General features: G+C 38.9%; 1 protein-coding gene across 12 annotated transcripts in view; it reads right to left on the reverse strand.

Annotated features, from left to right (window-relative positions):
• Window positions 1-16,258, reverse strand: part of MTA3 (metastasis associated 1 family member 3) — a 217,509-nt gene that overhangs the window by 24,792 nt on the left and 176,459 nt on the right. For 9 of the 12 annotated variants that reach the window (XR_003412400.2, XR_008289493.1, XR_008289494.1 and 6 more), the window contains 3 exons: window positions 12,067-12,191; window positions 8,230-8,381; window positions 7,059-7,281 (listed from right to left, as the gene is read on the reverse strand). Coding sequence is in view for 9 of the 12 variants with exons in the window: in XM_027033648.2 (XP_026889449.1) it covers window positions 7,059-7,281; window positions 8,230-8,381; window positions 12,067-12,191 (500 nt within the window). In the remaining 3 variants the exon portion in view is untranslated. Of the gene's footprint in view, window positions 1-6,924; window positions 7,282-8,229; window positions 8,382-12,066; window positions 12,192-16,258 lie in introns of those variants that run through there. The other 3 variants (XM_027033650.2, XM_027033645.2, XM_053200991.1) reach the window with 2 other exon arrangements.

Raw genomic sequence — 16,258 nt, forward strand, 5'->3', positions numbered from 1 at the left:
AAATTTTATTTTTTTTATTAAGGAAAGAAAGCTTGAATGAATCAGCCTGGTACTTCCTCTGTGTTTTGGACAAAGGCAATCGTTGTATCACCAGTAATACGACTAACTTCACACTTCGTTCCCGTGGATAAGGCCCAAAGGAAAACTGCCAATGTGGCTGCAGCTTCTGGACTCCCAAAGGACTATCACCTTGACAAGAATCAACAGAATGGACAGCCTATCAAAGGGGTCACCAGCACAGTAGTAAAGATATTTCATTTGAAATTAAACTAATCTGCTTTTAATTTCTCATTAAATCAGTAGGGTTAATGATGTGATGTGCCAAGTGACAATTTACAGAGCACCTGAGTGGGGGATCAAAGCTCTTTAGAAGGATCGCTAATCGCCAGTATGTTTTAAAAGAAAGTAGTTGGTGGCAAGAATTCTCAGTCGCAACGATGAGGAAATCAGGATCAAAAGTGCTAAAACTACCTAGTTACTGTTTGACGTCACAACTGCACGCATTCAGTGATACACTCTGAATATGCATGGGAAAAATACCTTCTGCCTCAAGGGAATGATCATAAACATAGGATTATCGGGTCCACACGTGAGTTGGTTGAACAGAATCTTGGTCTGCACTCAAGAGCAGGCTGGTGGTGCCACTTGTCAGTTGGTCCTGGCTCTCAAATTATTTACCTAACTCTACTGAAACACAGAGCATTCATTAGGATGCGTTAAAAGTGCACAGATAAAACAAGCCACCTGAGAGATGCCCAAAGAACCCAGAAGGAATAAAAATTTGCCCAGAAAGAGGGAGAATATGGGCTCCTCACTCAAATCACTTGGTTGCACACAGGCACATTTCTTTGGCTTCCTAGAGTTGCATCTCCTTGAGGTAAACCTAGAAAAACACTATTGCTTTTATTGCAACTCATGGTCATTTTTCTATAATGTTTTGGAAATGTGTGTGTGTGTGTGTGTGTGTGTGTGTGTGTGTGTGTGTGTGTGTGAGATGGTTGGGGGAGGGAATAAAACAGAAAAACTACAAAAAGTACACAATGAATTAAACTTCACAAAAGCATCTCACATGGGCTTCCAAGACTGTTGTCAAAATAAAACCACTCATAGAATTTTCTTAAAGGAATTGCAAAAGCATTTCTATTTTTATGTATTTATAAGAAAGCTTCCTGCCCAGCGTGGAGCCCAACATGGGGCTTGAACTCATGACCCAGAGACCAAGACCTGAGCTGAGATCAAGAGTCTGACACCCAACCGAGCAACCTAGGCAACCCTGCAAAGGCATCTTTCCTTTTTTCTTCCTTCCTTCCTTTCCTTCGTTCCTTCCTTCCCTTTCTTTCTTTCCTTCTTTCTTTCTTTCCCTCTCTCTTTCTTTCTCTCTCTCTCTCTTTCTCTTTTTCTTTCTTTCCTTTCTTTCTTAATGTTTATTTATTTTCGAGACAGTGAGCAAGCAGGGAAAGTGGAGAGAGAAGGAGAAAGAATTCCAAGCAGGCCTCGCACTGTCAGCGCAGAGTCCTAGGTGGGGTTCAAACCACAAACTGTGAGATCATGACCTGAGCTGAAATCAAAAGTCAGATGCTTAACCAAATGAGCCACCCAGGCATTTTGTAAAGAAGACGTAAAACCTAGGTGCCATTAAAAGAAATGATAAATTCAACTATGTTTTAAAAAAAAAATCTGCTTGACAAATTCATCATAAACAAAGTCAAAGGCAAAATGGAGGAAAATATTTGCACCATTTATCACAGATCAAGAGCTAACTTCCTTAAAATATAAAAGTTCTCACAAGTCAGTAAGACTTCTAATAGAAAACAGGCCAGGGGCAAAAACAGTTGACAGAAAAGGAAATACAAATGGTTTTCAAATATATGCAAATATTTCTAGCTCATTCAAAATGAGAAATGCAAACTAATATAACTTACGTGTCACCTGTCAGCTAGTCAAGGGTTTCAAATATGAGTAACACTAATGGCAAGGTTCTAGAGAAACAGGCATTCTCTGGACATCGTGGGTGGGAGCTCAAATCATAGTTTTTTTAAAGGTTACTGGGTAGTGACTATTAAAATCTCAAATGCATGTTCTTTGACCCAGATGTTCTACTTTTAGAGGTCTGTCCTGTAACCTACATGCACATTTTACACATTAGTATGAAATGCTATCTGCATAAGGATATTTGTTGCAACATTACATAACAGAAAATAAATGGAAATAACCTAAAAATCTGTTTAATAGAAAACTGGTTAAAATAAACATACAACAGATTATGTTTATTGAGTGTTGACCCTTGATTTTGGCTCAGGTCACAATCCCAGGGTCATGGGATCAAGTCCCGTGTAGGGCTCTGTGCTGAGCATGGAGCCTGCCTGAGATTCTCTCTCTACCCACCCCTCCCTCTTCCCCTCTCCCCTGCTTGCTGTAGCTAGTTGTTTTCTTTTTTAATGTTTATTTATTTTTGAGATGGGGGAGTGGAGAGGCAGAGACAGAGGGAGACAGAGGATCTGAAATGGGCTCTGCGCTGACAGCAGAGAGCCTGATGTGGGGCTCAAACTCATGATGAACTGTGAGATCATGCCTTGAGCCGAAGCTGGATGCTTAACTGACTGAGCCATCCAGGAACCCCTCATGTTTAAATTTTTAAACATAAAAAAATTTATTTTTAATTTAAAAATAAAATTAAAAATTAAAAAAAGCCGGGTGCAGAACAATGTGGACATTAACATCTGTATTAAAACACAAAAAGAATACACCTCCTTAGACTGGTATAGATACACAGAATGTCTCTGGATACTTTACATGCTATGACAACATTTACACTCTGAAGATGGTAGAAACGGGAATGACAGTAAGATTTGTAACCACTTTTGTATCTTTAGAAAAATTTAAAGTATCCATTCAGAAATAAATTTTTATTACAAATAAACTACCCCAAATACCAAAACTATTCTCTCCTAATACTGGAATTTGAAAATTTCACACAACTTTATATATATAAACTTTTGCTGAGAAATCCCTAGGGAAAAAACTCATAAAATATATATTAAAAGCTTCTGAATACAGGCCCTTGGGATACTTCCAAAGTTGAATTAGCATCTTCAAACATAAAAAAGTGGCTCCAGGGGTCTCTCGAGGAGCGTCATACTAGGGAATGATGGTCATTCAAGTCACAAACCAGTGAGTCACCCACGCAAGCTACCAAGGTGGCAGGTCAACTCCTTGGATCCACTTCCCTTGGCACTTTAGCTTTATCTATGGAATGCTGCTCATAGAAACCTCAGTTTCTGAGGATCCTGAATCTCAAATAGTAACCCTGTGCTCATCAGGTGTTGGGTGATTTTATGAATCTTTGATAAAATCATCGGGGAGCTCAGTGGTAATGTCTGATGGCAATAACAAAGGAGGAACACCATTATCACACTGCGGCTTTCTTACTGGGTGGGGTGGGGTGTCAAGGGGGAGAAGAGACAGGCTGTCTGAAACTTGGCAACCCATGCTGTTGGTCTGCAAATCTTGTCAAGGACACAATACTTCTCTTTCTGCAATGTTTTGGTGTTTGGTCTACCAGTCCATGTTTAATAGCACTATCTGTGTGGTAGAACTGTCTGAGGCATTGTGTATTAACGTTAGTAATAAGTAATAGTAAATGTTAGTAAGTAATAAGTCATGGACTTACTATATATTTACATATAAAGGTGTATCACTGGGGCACCTGGGTGGCTCAGTTGGTTAAGTGTCCGACTTTGGCTCAGGTCATGATCTCATGGCTCGTGAGTTCGAGCCCCAAGTTGCGCTCTGTGCTGACAACTCAGAACCTGGAGTCTGCTTCGGATTCTGTCACTCTCTCTGCCCCTCCCCCCACTCACGTGGTCTCTCTCCCTCTCAAATACAAATATTAAAAAAAAAATTTTAAGTGTATTATTAAACAAATAGATATTTGGGGAACTTGGTTTTTTAAAAAAATCACCTTCTGGGGTGCCTGGATGGCTCAGTTGGTTGAGCATCCAATTTTGTTCATGATCTCATAGTTCATGAGTTCCAACCCCATATCAGGCTCTGCAGAGCTTGCTTGGGATTCTCTCTCTGCCCCTCCCCTGCTTACTCTCTGTCTTTCAAAATCAATAAACTTAAAAAATAAAAATAAAAAATCACCCTCTCTCCATAGATCTCATATGTATATATTTTTAAACATGTTGATCATACTATATACTTACGTTTTTAAAATTGTTTTTTAAAATAGGAAATGTACTCCCAGGGCTCAAAGGTGAAAATGTATAAAAGGATAAACAGGAGGAAGTCTCCTTTCCACACCTTTGCCTTAGCCTCCCAGTTTCCCTTCCCACAGATACTGTTACTTCTTACATTTTCTCTGTGATACTTTACGGATATACAAAGGTTCCCCTTTTTACTCTACTGTTTTAATACAGTTTTCTTAATGAAAATAAAGGCCAGAGGGTGCTATTTTAATAATAAAAAAAAACCCCAAAAAACAAACAAACAAAAAAACCAAAAACATTTTCTCTAAAAGGATCAACTTGTTAAGCATCAAGTTACGATTATGATCTGCACCATCTGAGAATTTATCTCATTAGCTCTTCACTTCACTCTTATGCAGTCTGTCACCCCATGAACTCTGGCTAGGACACTGGCTGTGATGGGGTTGCCAAAGCCAGAAGCCATGGGAAGGGTCAGCTTGTACAGTGCTTAGAACTCTCAAGTTCCCAGGGAAAACGATTTACCTTCGAAATATTATGAAGAATTATTCTAAAATGCATCAACGAGAGCTCTTGATCCATCAATATCTATAGAATTACAGACTTTCATCTGATCTGAAAGTACATCCATACTGCATCATAGGGATTCTTAACTTTTTTTGAGGAGGGATGGGGAGGGGGGGTCACCATTGCCCTTGAGAAACCAAGGAAAGCTTACTAAAAACATAAATACACCTATACATTCCCACTGGACCAAAGACATGGTTGCCTCCAGACATCAGGTTATTAACATCTCCTCTTCTCTGTAACAAGCCAAGATCAAGGACCGGCTGAGGTTTTAACAAGGTACATATAAGAAGGGAGAAGATGGTGTAAGAATCAATTAGACGCTAGAAGAGTTCATTAGTTGCCTGTCTGAAAAAAAAAAAAATGGATGGCTGCTAAAACTTTGTAATTTTAAATTTCAAGGTAAAATTATTCTTAAAATCTGATCCTATACGTAACTTGACCAATGAAGCAAAATACACAATAAAATATGCTCCTTGAATCTCATCACAAAATGACTGTTATTTTATTATTATTATAGCTATATGTTTATAGAAATAAAACACATGTAACTTAACCTTGGACCCCTCCCCCCAACTTTTTTTAGCAGCATGGCCTTTCAATTGAGAATACATAAAATGAGGTAACAGAAAAATATATTTCACTGAAGAATAATCCAAATAAAGGAAACCTGCAAATTTACTGAGAGACTAATGGAAGAGCCATGGGAAATAGAAGCTTCCTCAGCTGCCAATTTAGTTGATGATGAATTCTCTTCCATTCATTGGAACAAACAGGATTTTGGATCCTGGCCAATTTTAATGGAAGAATTTCATTCATTTCTTCTCATGTTTTATTATCCTGTTTAGTTAAGAAATTATATAAATGTGTTTTAAATCAGCTAAGCAGTTTAGATGAATGTAAATATTTTCCAGTTTCTTAAGATGGGTAAGAAAGTGATAAGAGCATAAATCCATGAATTCAGAAATGCTAGCATGAAATTTCCTATCAGCCTAAGTTCCAAATATACATGAGTCTAATGTAGCTAAATTTCCCTCCATGGGACTCAAGAGAGTGCTACCATTTTCCACTCTCTTTACACAGCACTTTTCTTCTCCTTGTAAAGCTTCTACCTGCAAGTTGTAAAGCCTTTCAACCATTCTGCTGAAAATCACCTTTAGGAACAAAAAATGATTTTCAATCATCACTCCTTAAATGGATATCCTCTTTAAATCAAAATGGAACATCTCATAATAAATTTCTTTTCTCACAAAGAAAAAGCATCTACTCAATGTTTATAAGATTTCCTCTCTGGTAAGCCAGACAACAAGTTTTCTCATCCTTCAGGGGAAGAAGTTGCATGGTCTAACATGTCCGCCAGGCATGTGACTAAATGTAGCAAGGCTAGAATCAGAGCCCAACACACAAATTATGGACACATTTTAGGGGTACATGGTAATAACAGAACCACCCACAATTCACTTATATAGAAAACCTTTGTTCTAAGCAAAAAAATGAAACATAAGCAAGACTGAACATGTTGGAAATGAGAGTAACAGTCATGGAAATGTTACACGGTAATATATGTATGATTATGAAATGGAAACCAAATTGGACGAATAGAAAGAATGCTCAGCCACAAATATGGTCACTAGCCTATAAAAACTAAATACAAATATTCAGAAAATGCACCCACAGACACTCAAGTTCATTTACAATTTGTTAGATCTTCAAAGAATTGTAGTGTTTGTAATGCAGCTTTGTGAATTTCCATAATACTGTAGAACTGTAAAAGGTTCATGGGAAAGTGAGAGGTTTACAAAGACAGGCAATTTCTAATTAGCGTAAATTGGCAACTTTTATTCAAACCTAACGAAGCCAGGTAAGACTGGACTGCATGTCTCAACCCTGGAGTTGCGCTGTGACGCCATCCTTAGGGATTACGTGGCGACACTACCTTATAGGTGAAAGCGTCTCTTCAGTAAGTGTTCTTAGGCACTTCCATCACAAAACCTCACTGGGCAAGGGCACCTCCCACCAATTCTCTGCCGGGCACTATTCTCTCTGCAGAGGGACTGCAAGAGATTTCAGTGTCTCCTTTTCAGGTTGGCATGATACAAATGGCAGCAGACAAAAACAATGTTAAAAAAATAAACCAAATAAAAGGCTGTACACAAGAACTTATGTTTATTGCAAACAAACAAACAAACGAACAAAAAAAAAAAAACAAAAAAGAGAGATAGAGAAGGAGAGAAAATGGTCAGAAGCACAACACATAAGGTTAAGAATTTAAAAGCATCTTACATTCTGCCCTAATGGCAGCATAATTAATAGGAACAAACGGCCGTCTTGCTGCCTGCCGCAGCCGAAGGGTATTTTTGCAGACCTGACGAGCAAATTTTGTGAAATATGTAGTGTGAAGGAAGAAAGCTTGGCGGGTCTTCACTGCAGACTTGGGGCTCCCAGTGTTTCGAACTGGCATCCCCTGCATGGCCTGGCGAGACACATGACTCCTGACACGAGGGTCCTGCAAAATCAGACACCAATAGACATGTGAAAACCAGAATGCCATTTGCATCAGGCTCAAAAGAAAAGGCAATTTAAAATTTTTCCACTGAACTTAATACTCTACCCCCACAGGAGAGAATTTAAAAGTATGCACTTTTGGGAAGAGGGTCGGGGAGGTGGGAGGGTGTGTGATCATATTTTTGTTTTTTAAGTTTTTATTTTAAACACACAGTGTTACATTAGTTTCAGGTGTACAACAGAGTGATTCCACACTTCCATACCTCACCCTGTGCTCATCACAAATGCACTCTTTCCAGTATTTCTGTCTTTAAATGGACCTTAACAATCCAAAATCACATTCGCAACAGTAAAAGTTGCCAAAGGTGTTAATTAAATTATCTTATTTTTTTAATAGTGAAGGAGTCCTGAAATCCTGTTAGCCCTTAAAGAGAAGTCTCCCTCTGAAAGACATGGGTCTACAGACGTAGACATTGCCTGGTATCTGCAACCTACAAGAATTTTACCAAAATTGTATTTCAACTCACGATTGAGTCCATACCACTTTCTCGTCCCTCTGTGATAACCCAGGGCAGAAAAAAGGTTCAATTTGTATTTATTACTTTATGTAGTAAGGCATAGTTTCAACAGTATTCAAAGGTTGCAAACTGTTTTCAAAAAAGCACTTAAAACATTAAATTTGCAAGCTTTCTACTTATGCTAACACCTCCCACACACATTGTTCTTTTGTCTGAGTAATCACACAAGACCAATATTTTGAATACCTGAAAAAATCTGATATGTCCCTTTCTCTCTCTCCACGCCCACCTTAAATCTTGTGGTGCTATGTTTAGTTATAAAAAACAGCTTTGTTTGTTTTTAAGTGATCCTATACTGTACTTCTGTTTCCAAGGAGTGACCTAGCCATTGAAATGACATTTCTCAACATAAAAGACTATTGCTCATATACCTCTGTAGTTGGGCTGGGAGATAACTTCTCTTCTTCTGACTGGGTGGGCATTTTCAGGCCTCCATATTTTTTCCAATAGAGCCAACAGGTTGCACACAATCTACACTGCATATTAGGTGGGCCCCAAGAATACCACTGATGAGACTGTGTAGCTAAAGATAGAGGAAAAATAGAAAAAACAAAGAATGCTATATAATTTGTAACATTAATACACCTACCATCAAATATTTTAAAAAATATTCCAAAGCCATATTTAGCTTACAATGTTATTTTTCTTTCCCCAGTCCACCCAAACATAAAGTCTAATACACACATGTAGTTTTCAAGATTCAGAATTCATTAAACCTTTTATTTCTATATATATGTGTGTCTGTGGCTCCTGTTAAAAGAGGCTATTAGATGAAGTATCCTATATAATATGCTGTGCTATCACTGAGGGAGTTTTGTTGATTAAAAATACTCCCTACTGTGTACATTTCTGGAAATGAGTTACCAGAAAGATCATTATTATTAGATTAATGTTTAAAGTCTAAATCTAGGTTTCCAAATTGATGGTTCAGAAACTACCTCAGAGTTTAAGGTGCTCAGAGGGGCCCCAGGGATTAGGGCAGGAATCTGTCAGAAATGGGTATGGGGGGCAACTGGGTGGCTCAGTGGGTTAAGGTCCAACTCTTGATTTTGGCTCAGGTGATGGTTTCACAGTTCATGAGATGGAGCTCACAGCATGGAGCCTACTTGGGATTATCTCTCTCCCTTCTCTCTCTCTCTCTCTCTCTCAAACTTAAAAAAAGAATGAAATAGGTATCTGTTTTCCATTTCATTATTTTAATCAATGAGCAAAATAATTATTTTAATATTTCTCCCTTTCAAAACAGAATACCTTTCAAAACCGTAAGTCCAGATCAAGTGAGCATAGCAGCCAAGATCACAGAATGCTTAAGACCTAATAACTCGGCTGATTTATCACTTAGCTAAACACTGCAAGCCTGTGTCGGTTTTGTTATGCAGTTTGAATTACTGCCACATGACATTTAAAGTATTCTAGTCTCACAATGGATGAGAAGTTTAAGACAGAAAACACTGACACTGAAACATTAAGTTAATGAGGTACATAAAAATTACTCTAATTCTGTAAGTCTGCCTTGGAATACTCTTCCTCTTGTAAGTTACCTTCATCAGGTCAAAATGTTCAAATAGCATATCAAGGTGTCAAATAACACTTCACAAGTCAATATCAAAAAGATAAAATATACTGACCATTATACTCAAACTGCTTCTTAGCTGTTGTTTTTTTAAAATTTTTATTTCAGAGAGAGAGAGAGTGCAAGTGGGGGAGAGGGAGAGAGGGGAGAAAGAGAGAGGGAGAGAGGAGGAAGAGGAGAGAGACAGAGAGAGAGAGAATATCTCAAGCAGGCTCTACACTCAGCACAGAGCCTGACATAAGGCTTGATCCCATGATCCTGGAATCATGACCTGAGCCTAAAATCAAAAGTCAGACACTCAACCAACTAAGCCACCAAAGGTGCCCCAAAGTCCTTCTCAGTTTATTGAGAATAATACTGTATACATATCACGTGTTATTTCTGGTGGACTCCTTGCAGATAGCAGGACCTTCCCTTTTATAATTTAAAACATTTAAGTCAAATAAGTTGATTTTTATTAACACGAATTTTAAGAATCCTAAATATTAGGCATGGACCTATTTTGGATTCTGAATATGAAATTTCACTCATATTTAAAGATACATTTTTACTCATGCCATGTCATTTTAATGTTTATCAACAAACATCCTTCCCCTTGCATAATTAACTCAAATTAAAAAGTGACAAAAAGAAAACACCATATAAAGATAAATTTTACATGTATAAGATACATTTTATGATAAATATTACTTAAGGAGTCTATAAAATATTAGAAAATAAAAATTGCTTATTTGTCATACACGCATAAAAATGACAGAATAATTATTTTAAGGGATATGTGAGACTACATGAGTCTAAAAGGGGTAAGACAGATTAGGGGTGCCTGGGTGGCTCAGTCGGTTGAGCGGCCGACTTCAGCTCAGGTCATGATCTCGCGGTTCACAAGTTCAAGCCCTGCGTAGGGCTCTGTGCTGACAGCTCAGAGCCTGGAGCCTGCTTCAGATTCTGTGTGTCCGTCTCTCTCTCCCTCTGCCCCTCCCCTGCTCATGCTCTGTCTCTCTCTTTGTCAAAAAAAAAAAACAAAAAAAAAACAAAAAAAACCAGATTAAGCCCCAATTTGTTTGTAGGATTTTTATTTTCATTTAAATATACATAAACTTCAATATCTAAGAGTTTCCAATTCAAAGGCATCCATGATGTAACACATAGAAAATTTTGACCAGAAGAATCTAATATTCCCAAAACAATTCCCTTTTGTGCTTCCGTGGTACAGAGAAATGGTTAGGCATGTACCATTTCTATGAAGTTGGCAATTTGACTCACACTTTCCTTGGTTTCAGGTAAGATAATTATATGACCTAGTTTTAAAAGTCTTTTCTAGACTTTGAAATCTTAAAAAATAAATAAATAGAAGTATTTTTCTAATGCTGAAGCTTGGTGTGGAGTATGGAGCAGAGGCACAAGTGTTCTTCATTCCTACGTCCTTAGGGCAGTAAGCTATGTTTATCCTTCCAAAGAGCTGCTGAGAGACAAAAACTGGGCACCAAGTAGCCTTTCAATAAAATTAGTTTCTTTCCCTTCCAGGCCACTTTGACTGTAAGGAAATATAGATTATAATGTCACTAATGTCCATTAAGAGATTATGTGGTTGTTTGAGATTTTATTTTGTAAATTTTATTTATTTTGAGAAAGAGAGAGAGAGAGAGAGAGAGAGAGAGAGAATGCTCACGTGCTTAGGGGAGAGGCAGAGAGAAAGAAGGGAATCCCAAGCAGGCTCCGCACTGTCAGAGCAGAAGAGCCTGACTCGAGGGTCCATCTCACGAACAGATCATGACCTGAACTGAAATCAAGAGTCAGACACCCAACCAACTGAGACATCCAGGCGCGTCAAGATTTTAAATAATGTAAAAATATAAAAAGTGAGGGGTGCCTGGCTGGCTCAGTTGGTACAGCATGAGACTCTTTACCTCAGGGCTGTGAGTATGAGCTCCATGTTGGGTGTAGAGATTACTTAAAAAAATAAAATCTTAAAACACACACACACACACACACACACACACACACACACACACACACTAAACAAAAACAAAACAAAACAAAACAAAAAACAAAAAACAAAAGCAAGATAAAAAAACCCAAAAGTGTACCAATTACTTCATCTCACCAAACCAATTTAACATCCGGGTCAAATATAACGTCTGTCAGTGTCTGACAGGTTTTGACATGGATAAATACCAATAAATATACTGGGGCCCTGAAAGCAAAAAAAGCAAACACCCTAGAACAGCATCTCCCAAACCAGTGCATTCTGAGGGAACCTGGTCTGAGGATTAGAAATAGCAGTTTATCCACACACAGGTCTTTCTGACAGGATTTTCTGGAGCCTTTAATTTGTCAAAGTGTACTAAGAAACTCCAAAATTGGATTTGCTCTATTCTGTGGGACTGTGGCTTGCACAAAGCTAATAACCACTCTGCGGCTTAGCAAACACGGCTGCGGAATACTCAACCAACACAGGACTCCACAGGAGCAAAGCAAAGGAAACTCAATAGCGAAATACAGTGTTCAGGTGGACGGGCATGTATTCGTTCCGCTGCTCTCTGAGCAGCGCCGTGAAAGAACACCCCCCCACCCCTCAGTGCCATCGCAAATGTGCCGCAAAGGAGAGAAGAAAGGCCTGCTGGAGAACTCTTACCGTAGCAGCTCTCACAGGCTCGCCCTAGGAGGGGGTTCTGTGGCTGGAATGTGGTCCCCACGGCTCCATTCACGGCACCAGGTTTGCCATTGCTGGCGGATATTTGGTTGGGATTTGGTTTGCTGCTTTCAATGAAATATAAAGGGAGGTGATAAAAATGACTTGTATAACAAGGCAAAAGTCTCTGTATCTCATCGTCGACTTAACTACATATAAACATCTGAAGGTTTAGTAAATAAGAAATAAGCTGGTAAAAATAAGGTGTTAAAATGAACTCAAACCATTCATCTTTGCAAAACAAGGCCCTGTAAAAACCAATCTCTTATGCCTGATAGAAAATAAACAGGGCCATTGGCTCTTCTCCATCCAAATACAATTTCCTTAGAACACCTTCTGCTGCTTTTAAAAGATACAAGTTCCTAAGCTTTATTACATGAAGCTTTATTATCATGAAGTCTCCTAAGAATAAAAGATAATTTTTGGGGTCAAATAAATGAAGCCAAAGCAGAGTGTTGTGTTTAGAGAAAACCACCGTGCCATCCCTGCTGCAGGTGTGAAAGCTGCAGACTCTGTGCGTTGTTGGCTCTTGAGTGGAAGCTGTTGGCATTTCAGGAGATTTAACCAGTTATGATAATAATTTCTACTGCTACATTTCAATTTTTATGAGGAAGACAACAATAACACTTTAAATTAGGAAAGCCAACACAATTTGAGTTTTTCCTTTTAAGAAAAAATTTTTAGGAAGAGGAAAAAGGAGACACCTATCAAGTATCTACATGTAAATTTCCCAGGCCATCCTTCCTTAGACATAGGTAGCCCAGATTACCTTGTACTTACTGTGCAAACACGGCTAACTTTTCCCCGTGTAGGGTAAGCTAATTCCCCTGCTTATAAAGCTGGGCCTAAGAATACAACACAGGTGCACATGACATGTTCTCAATAAACTCATAATTCATTAAACATATTTATTCAGTGCCTAGTAAACAAAAGTGTCTGACCTCAAGGAGCTTTCATTCTAGAGGAGCTTCCACTTCTATTTACTAGACAGAAGATAAGCAAAATAAAGTGGCCAACTATTTGTCAGCAATGAATGCTGGGTGACTAAATGCAGATTATAGTCTATGTCCCCACAGCTACTGAAATAATGAGAGTTCACAATTAACAACACACTTGGAGTTTCAACACAGAATTGGCTCAGGAGTTTCCTCTTTGCTGTTCTCTGTTTCTTCAATTCCATTTACCAGTGAAAGCCTATTGTATAAACTTGGCCTGATGGCAAATTACGATTTCTTTCTGGCATTGGTACTGTAACTCTTAGGTGACACCCCTCCGCCACCCCAGAAGAAATCATTTAACTCCGTGTGCACTGAGGTCCCTATTCTGTAACAGGGCTATTATTTACACTTCTAACCTGTGCCAGCAATGTGTTTTCAAGACCATTTGTTTTTTAAAACATATTTTAAACAAGACAGAATGCATTTTTCTTCTTAAAGTTTGCAGCTGAAAACATACACAACTAAAAGTGGTGATTTATAATGACTAAGATTTCTAAGGGTGTGTAATAATATTCAATTTTTAAAAATCTACTATATATAGATAGAAGTGATGGCCCCTTAAATCAAATGACTGGTATCAGAAGGCTTCCCCCCAAATATGAAAATTTCTGACATTTAAACCCAGGCTAAATATATGTGTTAAAAAAGAGCTAATACAAATTCACAATTGAGCCGCCTTAAGCAAACACAATTTTAGTTGTTCAATTGAATTTTGAATGTTATTTCACTCAATAAATCACTGATCTTCATTATAACTGTAAAAGGAGAACAAGTGTGCAGAGACTCAATGAATATAAATGTGTGAATCACTTAAAATTAGTTCTGCAAATTCAAGTACCTACAGGTTAATTCTCAGGTGACCAACGAGGTCAATGTGACCATTTGAATAAACTTACTCTAAGACAAACATACCAAAAAAAGTTGTTTTTTTTTTTTTAATTTTTTTTTCAACGTTTGTTTATTTTTGGGACAGAGAGAGACAGAGCATGAACGGGGGAGGGGCAGAGAGAGAGGGAGACACAGAATCGGAAACAGGCTCCAGACTCTGAGCCATCAGCCTAGAGCCCGACGCGGGGCTCGAACTCACGGACCGCGAGATCGTGACCTGGCTGAAGTCGGACGCTTAACCAACTGCGCCACCCAGGCGCCCCCCAAAAAAGTTTTTAAAGCTGCATTATATGAAACTGCCCTTTAATCTAATACCCAAACCTCTCTTCCCTCATCTGTACTCCAGATTCTACCCCTAGTGCCCTCCTGAGAATTTTGTACATTCAATTCTCTTTCCTGGACCCTACTCATGGTCATGTAATTCTCCTACTTCAAAAACTCCCGGGGCGCCTGGGTGGCTAAGTTGGTTAAGCATCCAACTTCAGCTCAGGTCATGATCTCACGGTTCATGAGTTCAAGCACTGTGTCGGGCTCTGAGCTGACAACTCAGAGCCTGGAGCCTGCTTTGGATTCTGTGCCTCCCTCTCTCTCTGCCCCTCCCTGCCCCCCTTGCTCTCTCTCAAAAATAAACATTAAAAAAACAAAACAATCAAAAAAACCTCTGTTACTCTTTTCCAACCAGCCCCTCAAAGAGCTCTCTCAACTGACCTTTCCAGCCAGTTTCGTTGAGTGCTGCTAGTCCTGTCTGCAGTTCCTTAGTTCATATGCAGTCTTCACCATTACATTATAGATGACCAGTGACCTACCTCCATGTTGCTAAATTCCCAGGCTATTTTTCATCAACATCTGACATAATTAATCTCTTTCCCTCCTTGAAATACACTCCTCTCTCAGCTTTTGTGATAATGCACACACCTTGCTGTCCTACTTTATTGAAATTCTGGATTTCCTCAAGCTTGGTCCAAGACCCTTTTATCTTATTCTTCCTCCGAATAAAGCTCATCCATGGTTTCAAACACAATATTATATGCTGATGGAGCTCAAATTTCTATCTCTAGCACAAAACTCTCCCCCGAGCTTAAGACCAATATATCCGACATCATATTCAACACCTCCTTTTGGGATAGAGCAAATTCAGAATGACCTAACTTGCTTCTCTGCCAGCGTCTTAGCTTGGTGAAGAACACAGTAACCCACCTTGTTGTGCTGGCCAGAAATCTGGGACTCTAGCTTGATATTTCCCCTCTGCCCCTCCATACAAGTCAATCACCTCCAAGTGGTGGACCATTTCCAGGGCCACAACCCCAGGTCAAGCTACTGTCATCTTTCTTCTCTAAGAACTTCAAAATTGGTCTCCTTACATCCACTATTACTCCCCGTCCCCAAACCGTTTTCCAAAATATAGCCAGCGATCTTAAAGTACAAATTTGGCCATGACACTTTCCTGTTTAAAATCCATTTCCACTGCTCATCAGATGGGTAAACCCTGGCCCCTGCCGACCATACTTGCCTCCCATACCTCACCAGTCTCTTTATAAAAGCTATACTGCCTTTCTCTCGGCTCCTAAACTATGTTCTGCCCCTTCCAATCTCAGGATCCCCTTGACCTGAAAAGCCTGTACCAACTGGTTAATTCTTCTTCCTCCTCCAGAGTTCATTCAAACTCACTTCCACAAGGAATCTTTCCTGTCAGCATCAACAGAGTCTGGTCCCCTGGTGTAAATTCTCATAAAAGCTATTCTATTCTTCTCCATTACAGTACTTGTCACACTAGGCAACTGTTTGGCATCTGTCTTCCCCACACTAGAATGAAGCCTGTCTTCTTAACCTTTCTATCTCTAGTACTGAACAAAGTGCTCTGCATATAGGAGCCTGCCAGGCTCAAAAGAATGATAGCATAACGTAATTCTCAATCTATTATTTGTTTCAAAATACTCGATTTCACAGTTAATTGTGAAATTCGTCAAAGGACTCAGATTCTTATCCAACTCACCGTAACTTCATACCTTCTATTTAGATAAAGATTTATGTAACTTTTTTTCAAGTTATGACTAGAAACTGTCTTGATCTTCAAAAACCATTCACTTAGATCAAGTTGGCACTGTAAATATTTTAAGTTCCGTGGGTATTACAATTTCTGTCAAAACCACTGAACGCTGCCACTGAAGCACGAAAGCAGACATAAACAACACATAAATGAATGAGTATGGGTGTGTTCCAACCACACTTTCTTTACAAAAACAGGCGTC

Source organism: Acinonyx jubatus, chromosome A3, assembly GCF_027475565.1.
Source record: "Acinonyx jubatus isolate Ajub_Pintada_27869175 chromosome A3, VMU_Ajub_asm_v1.0, whole genome shotgun sequence".
NCBI lineage: Eukaryota > Metazoa > Chordata > Mammalia > Carnivora > Felidae > Acinonyx > Acinonyx jubatus.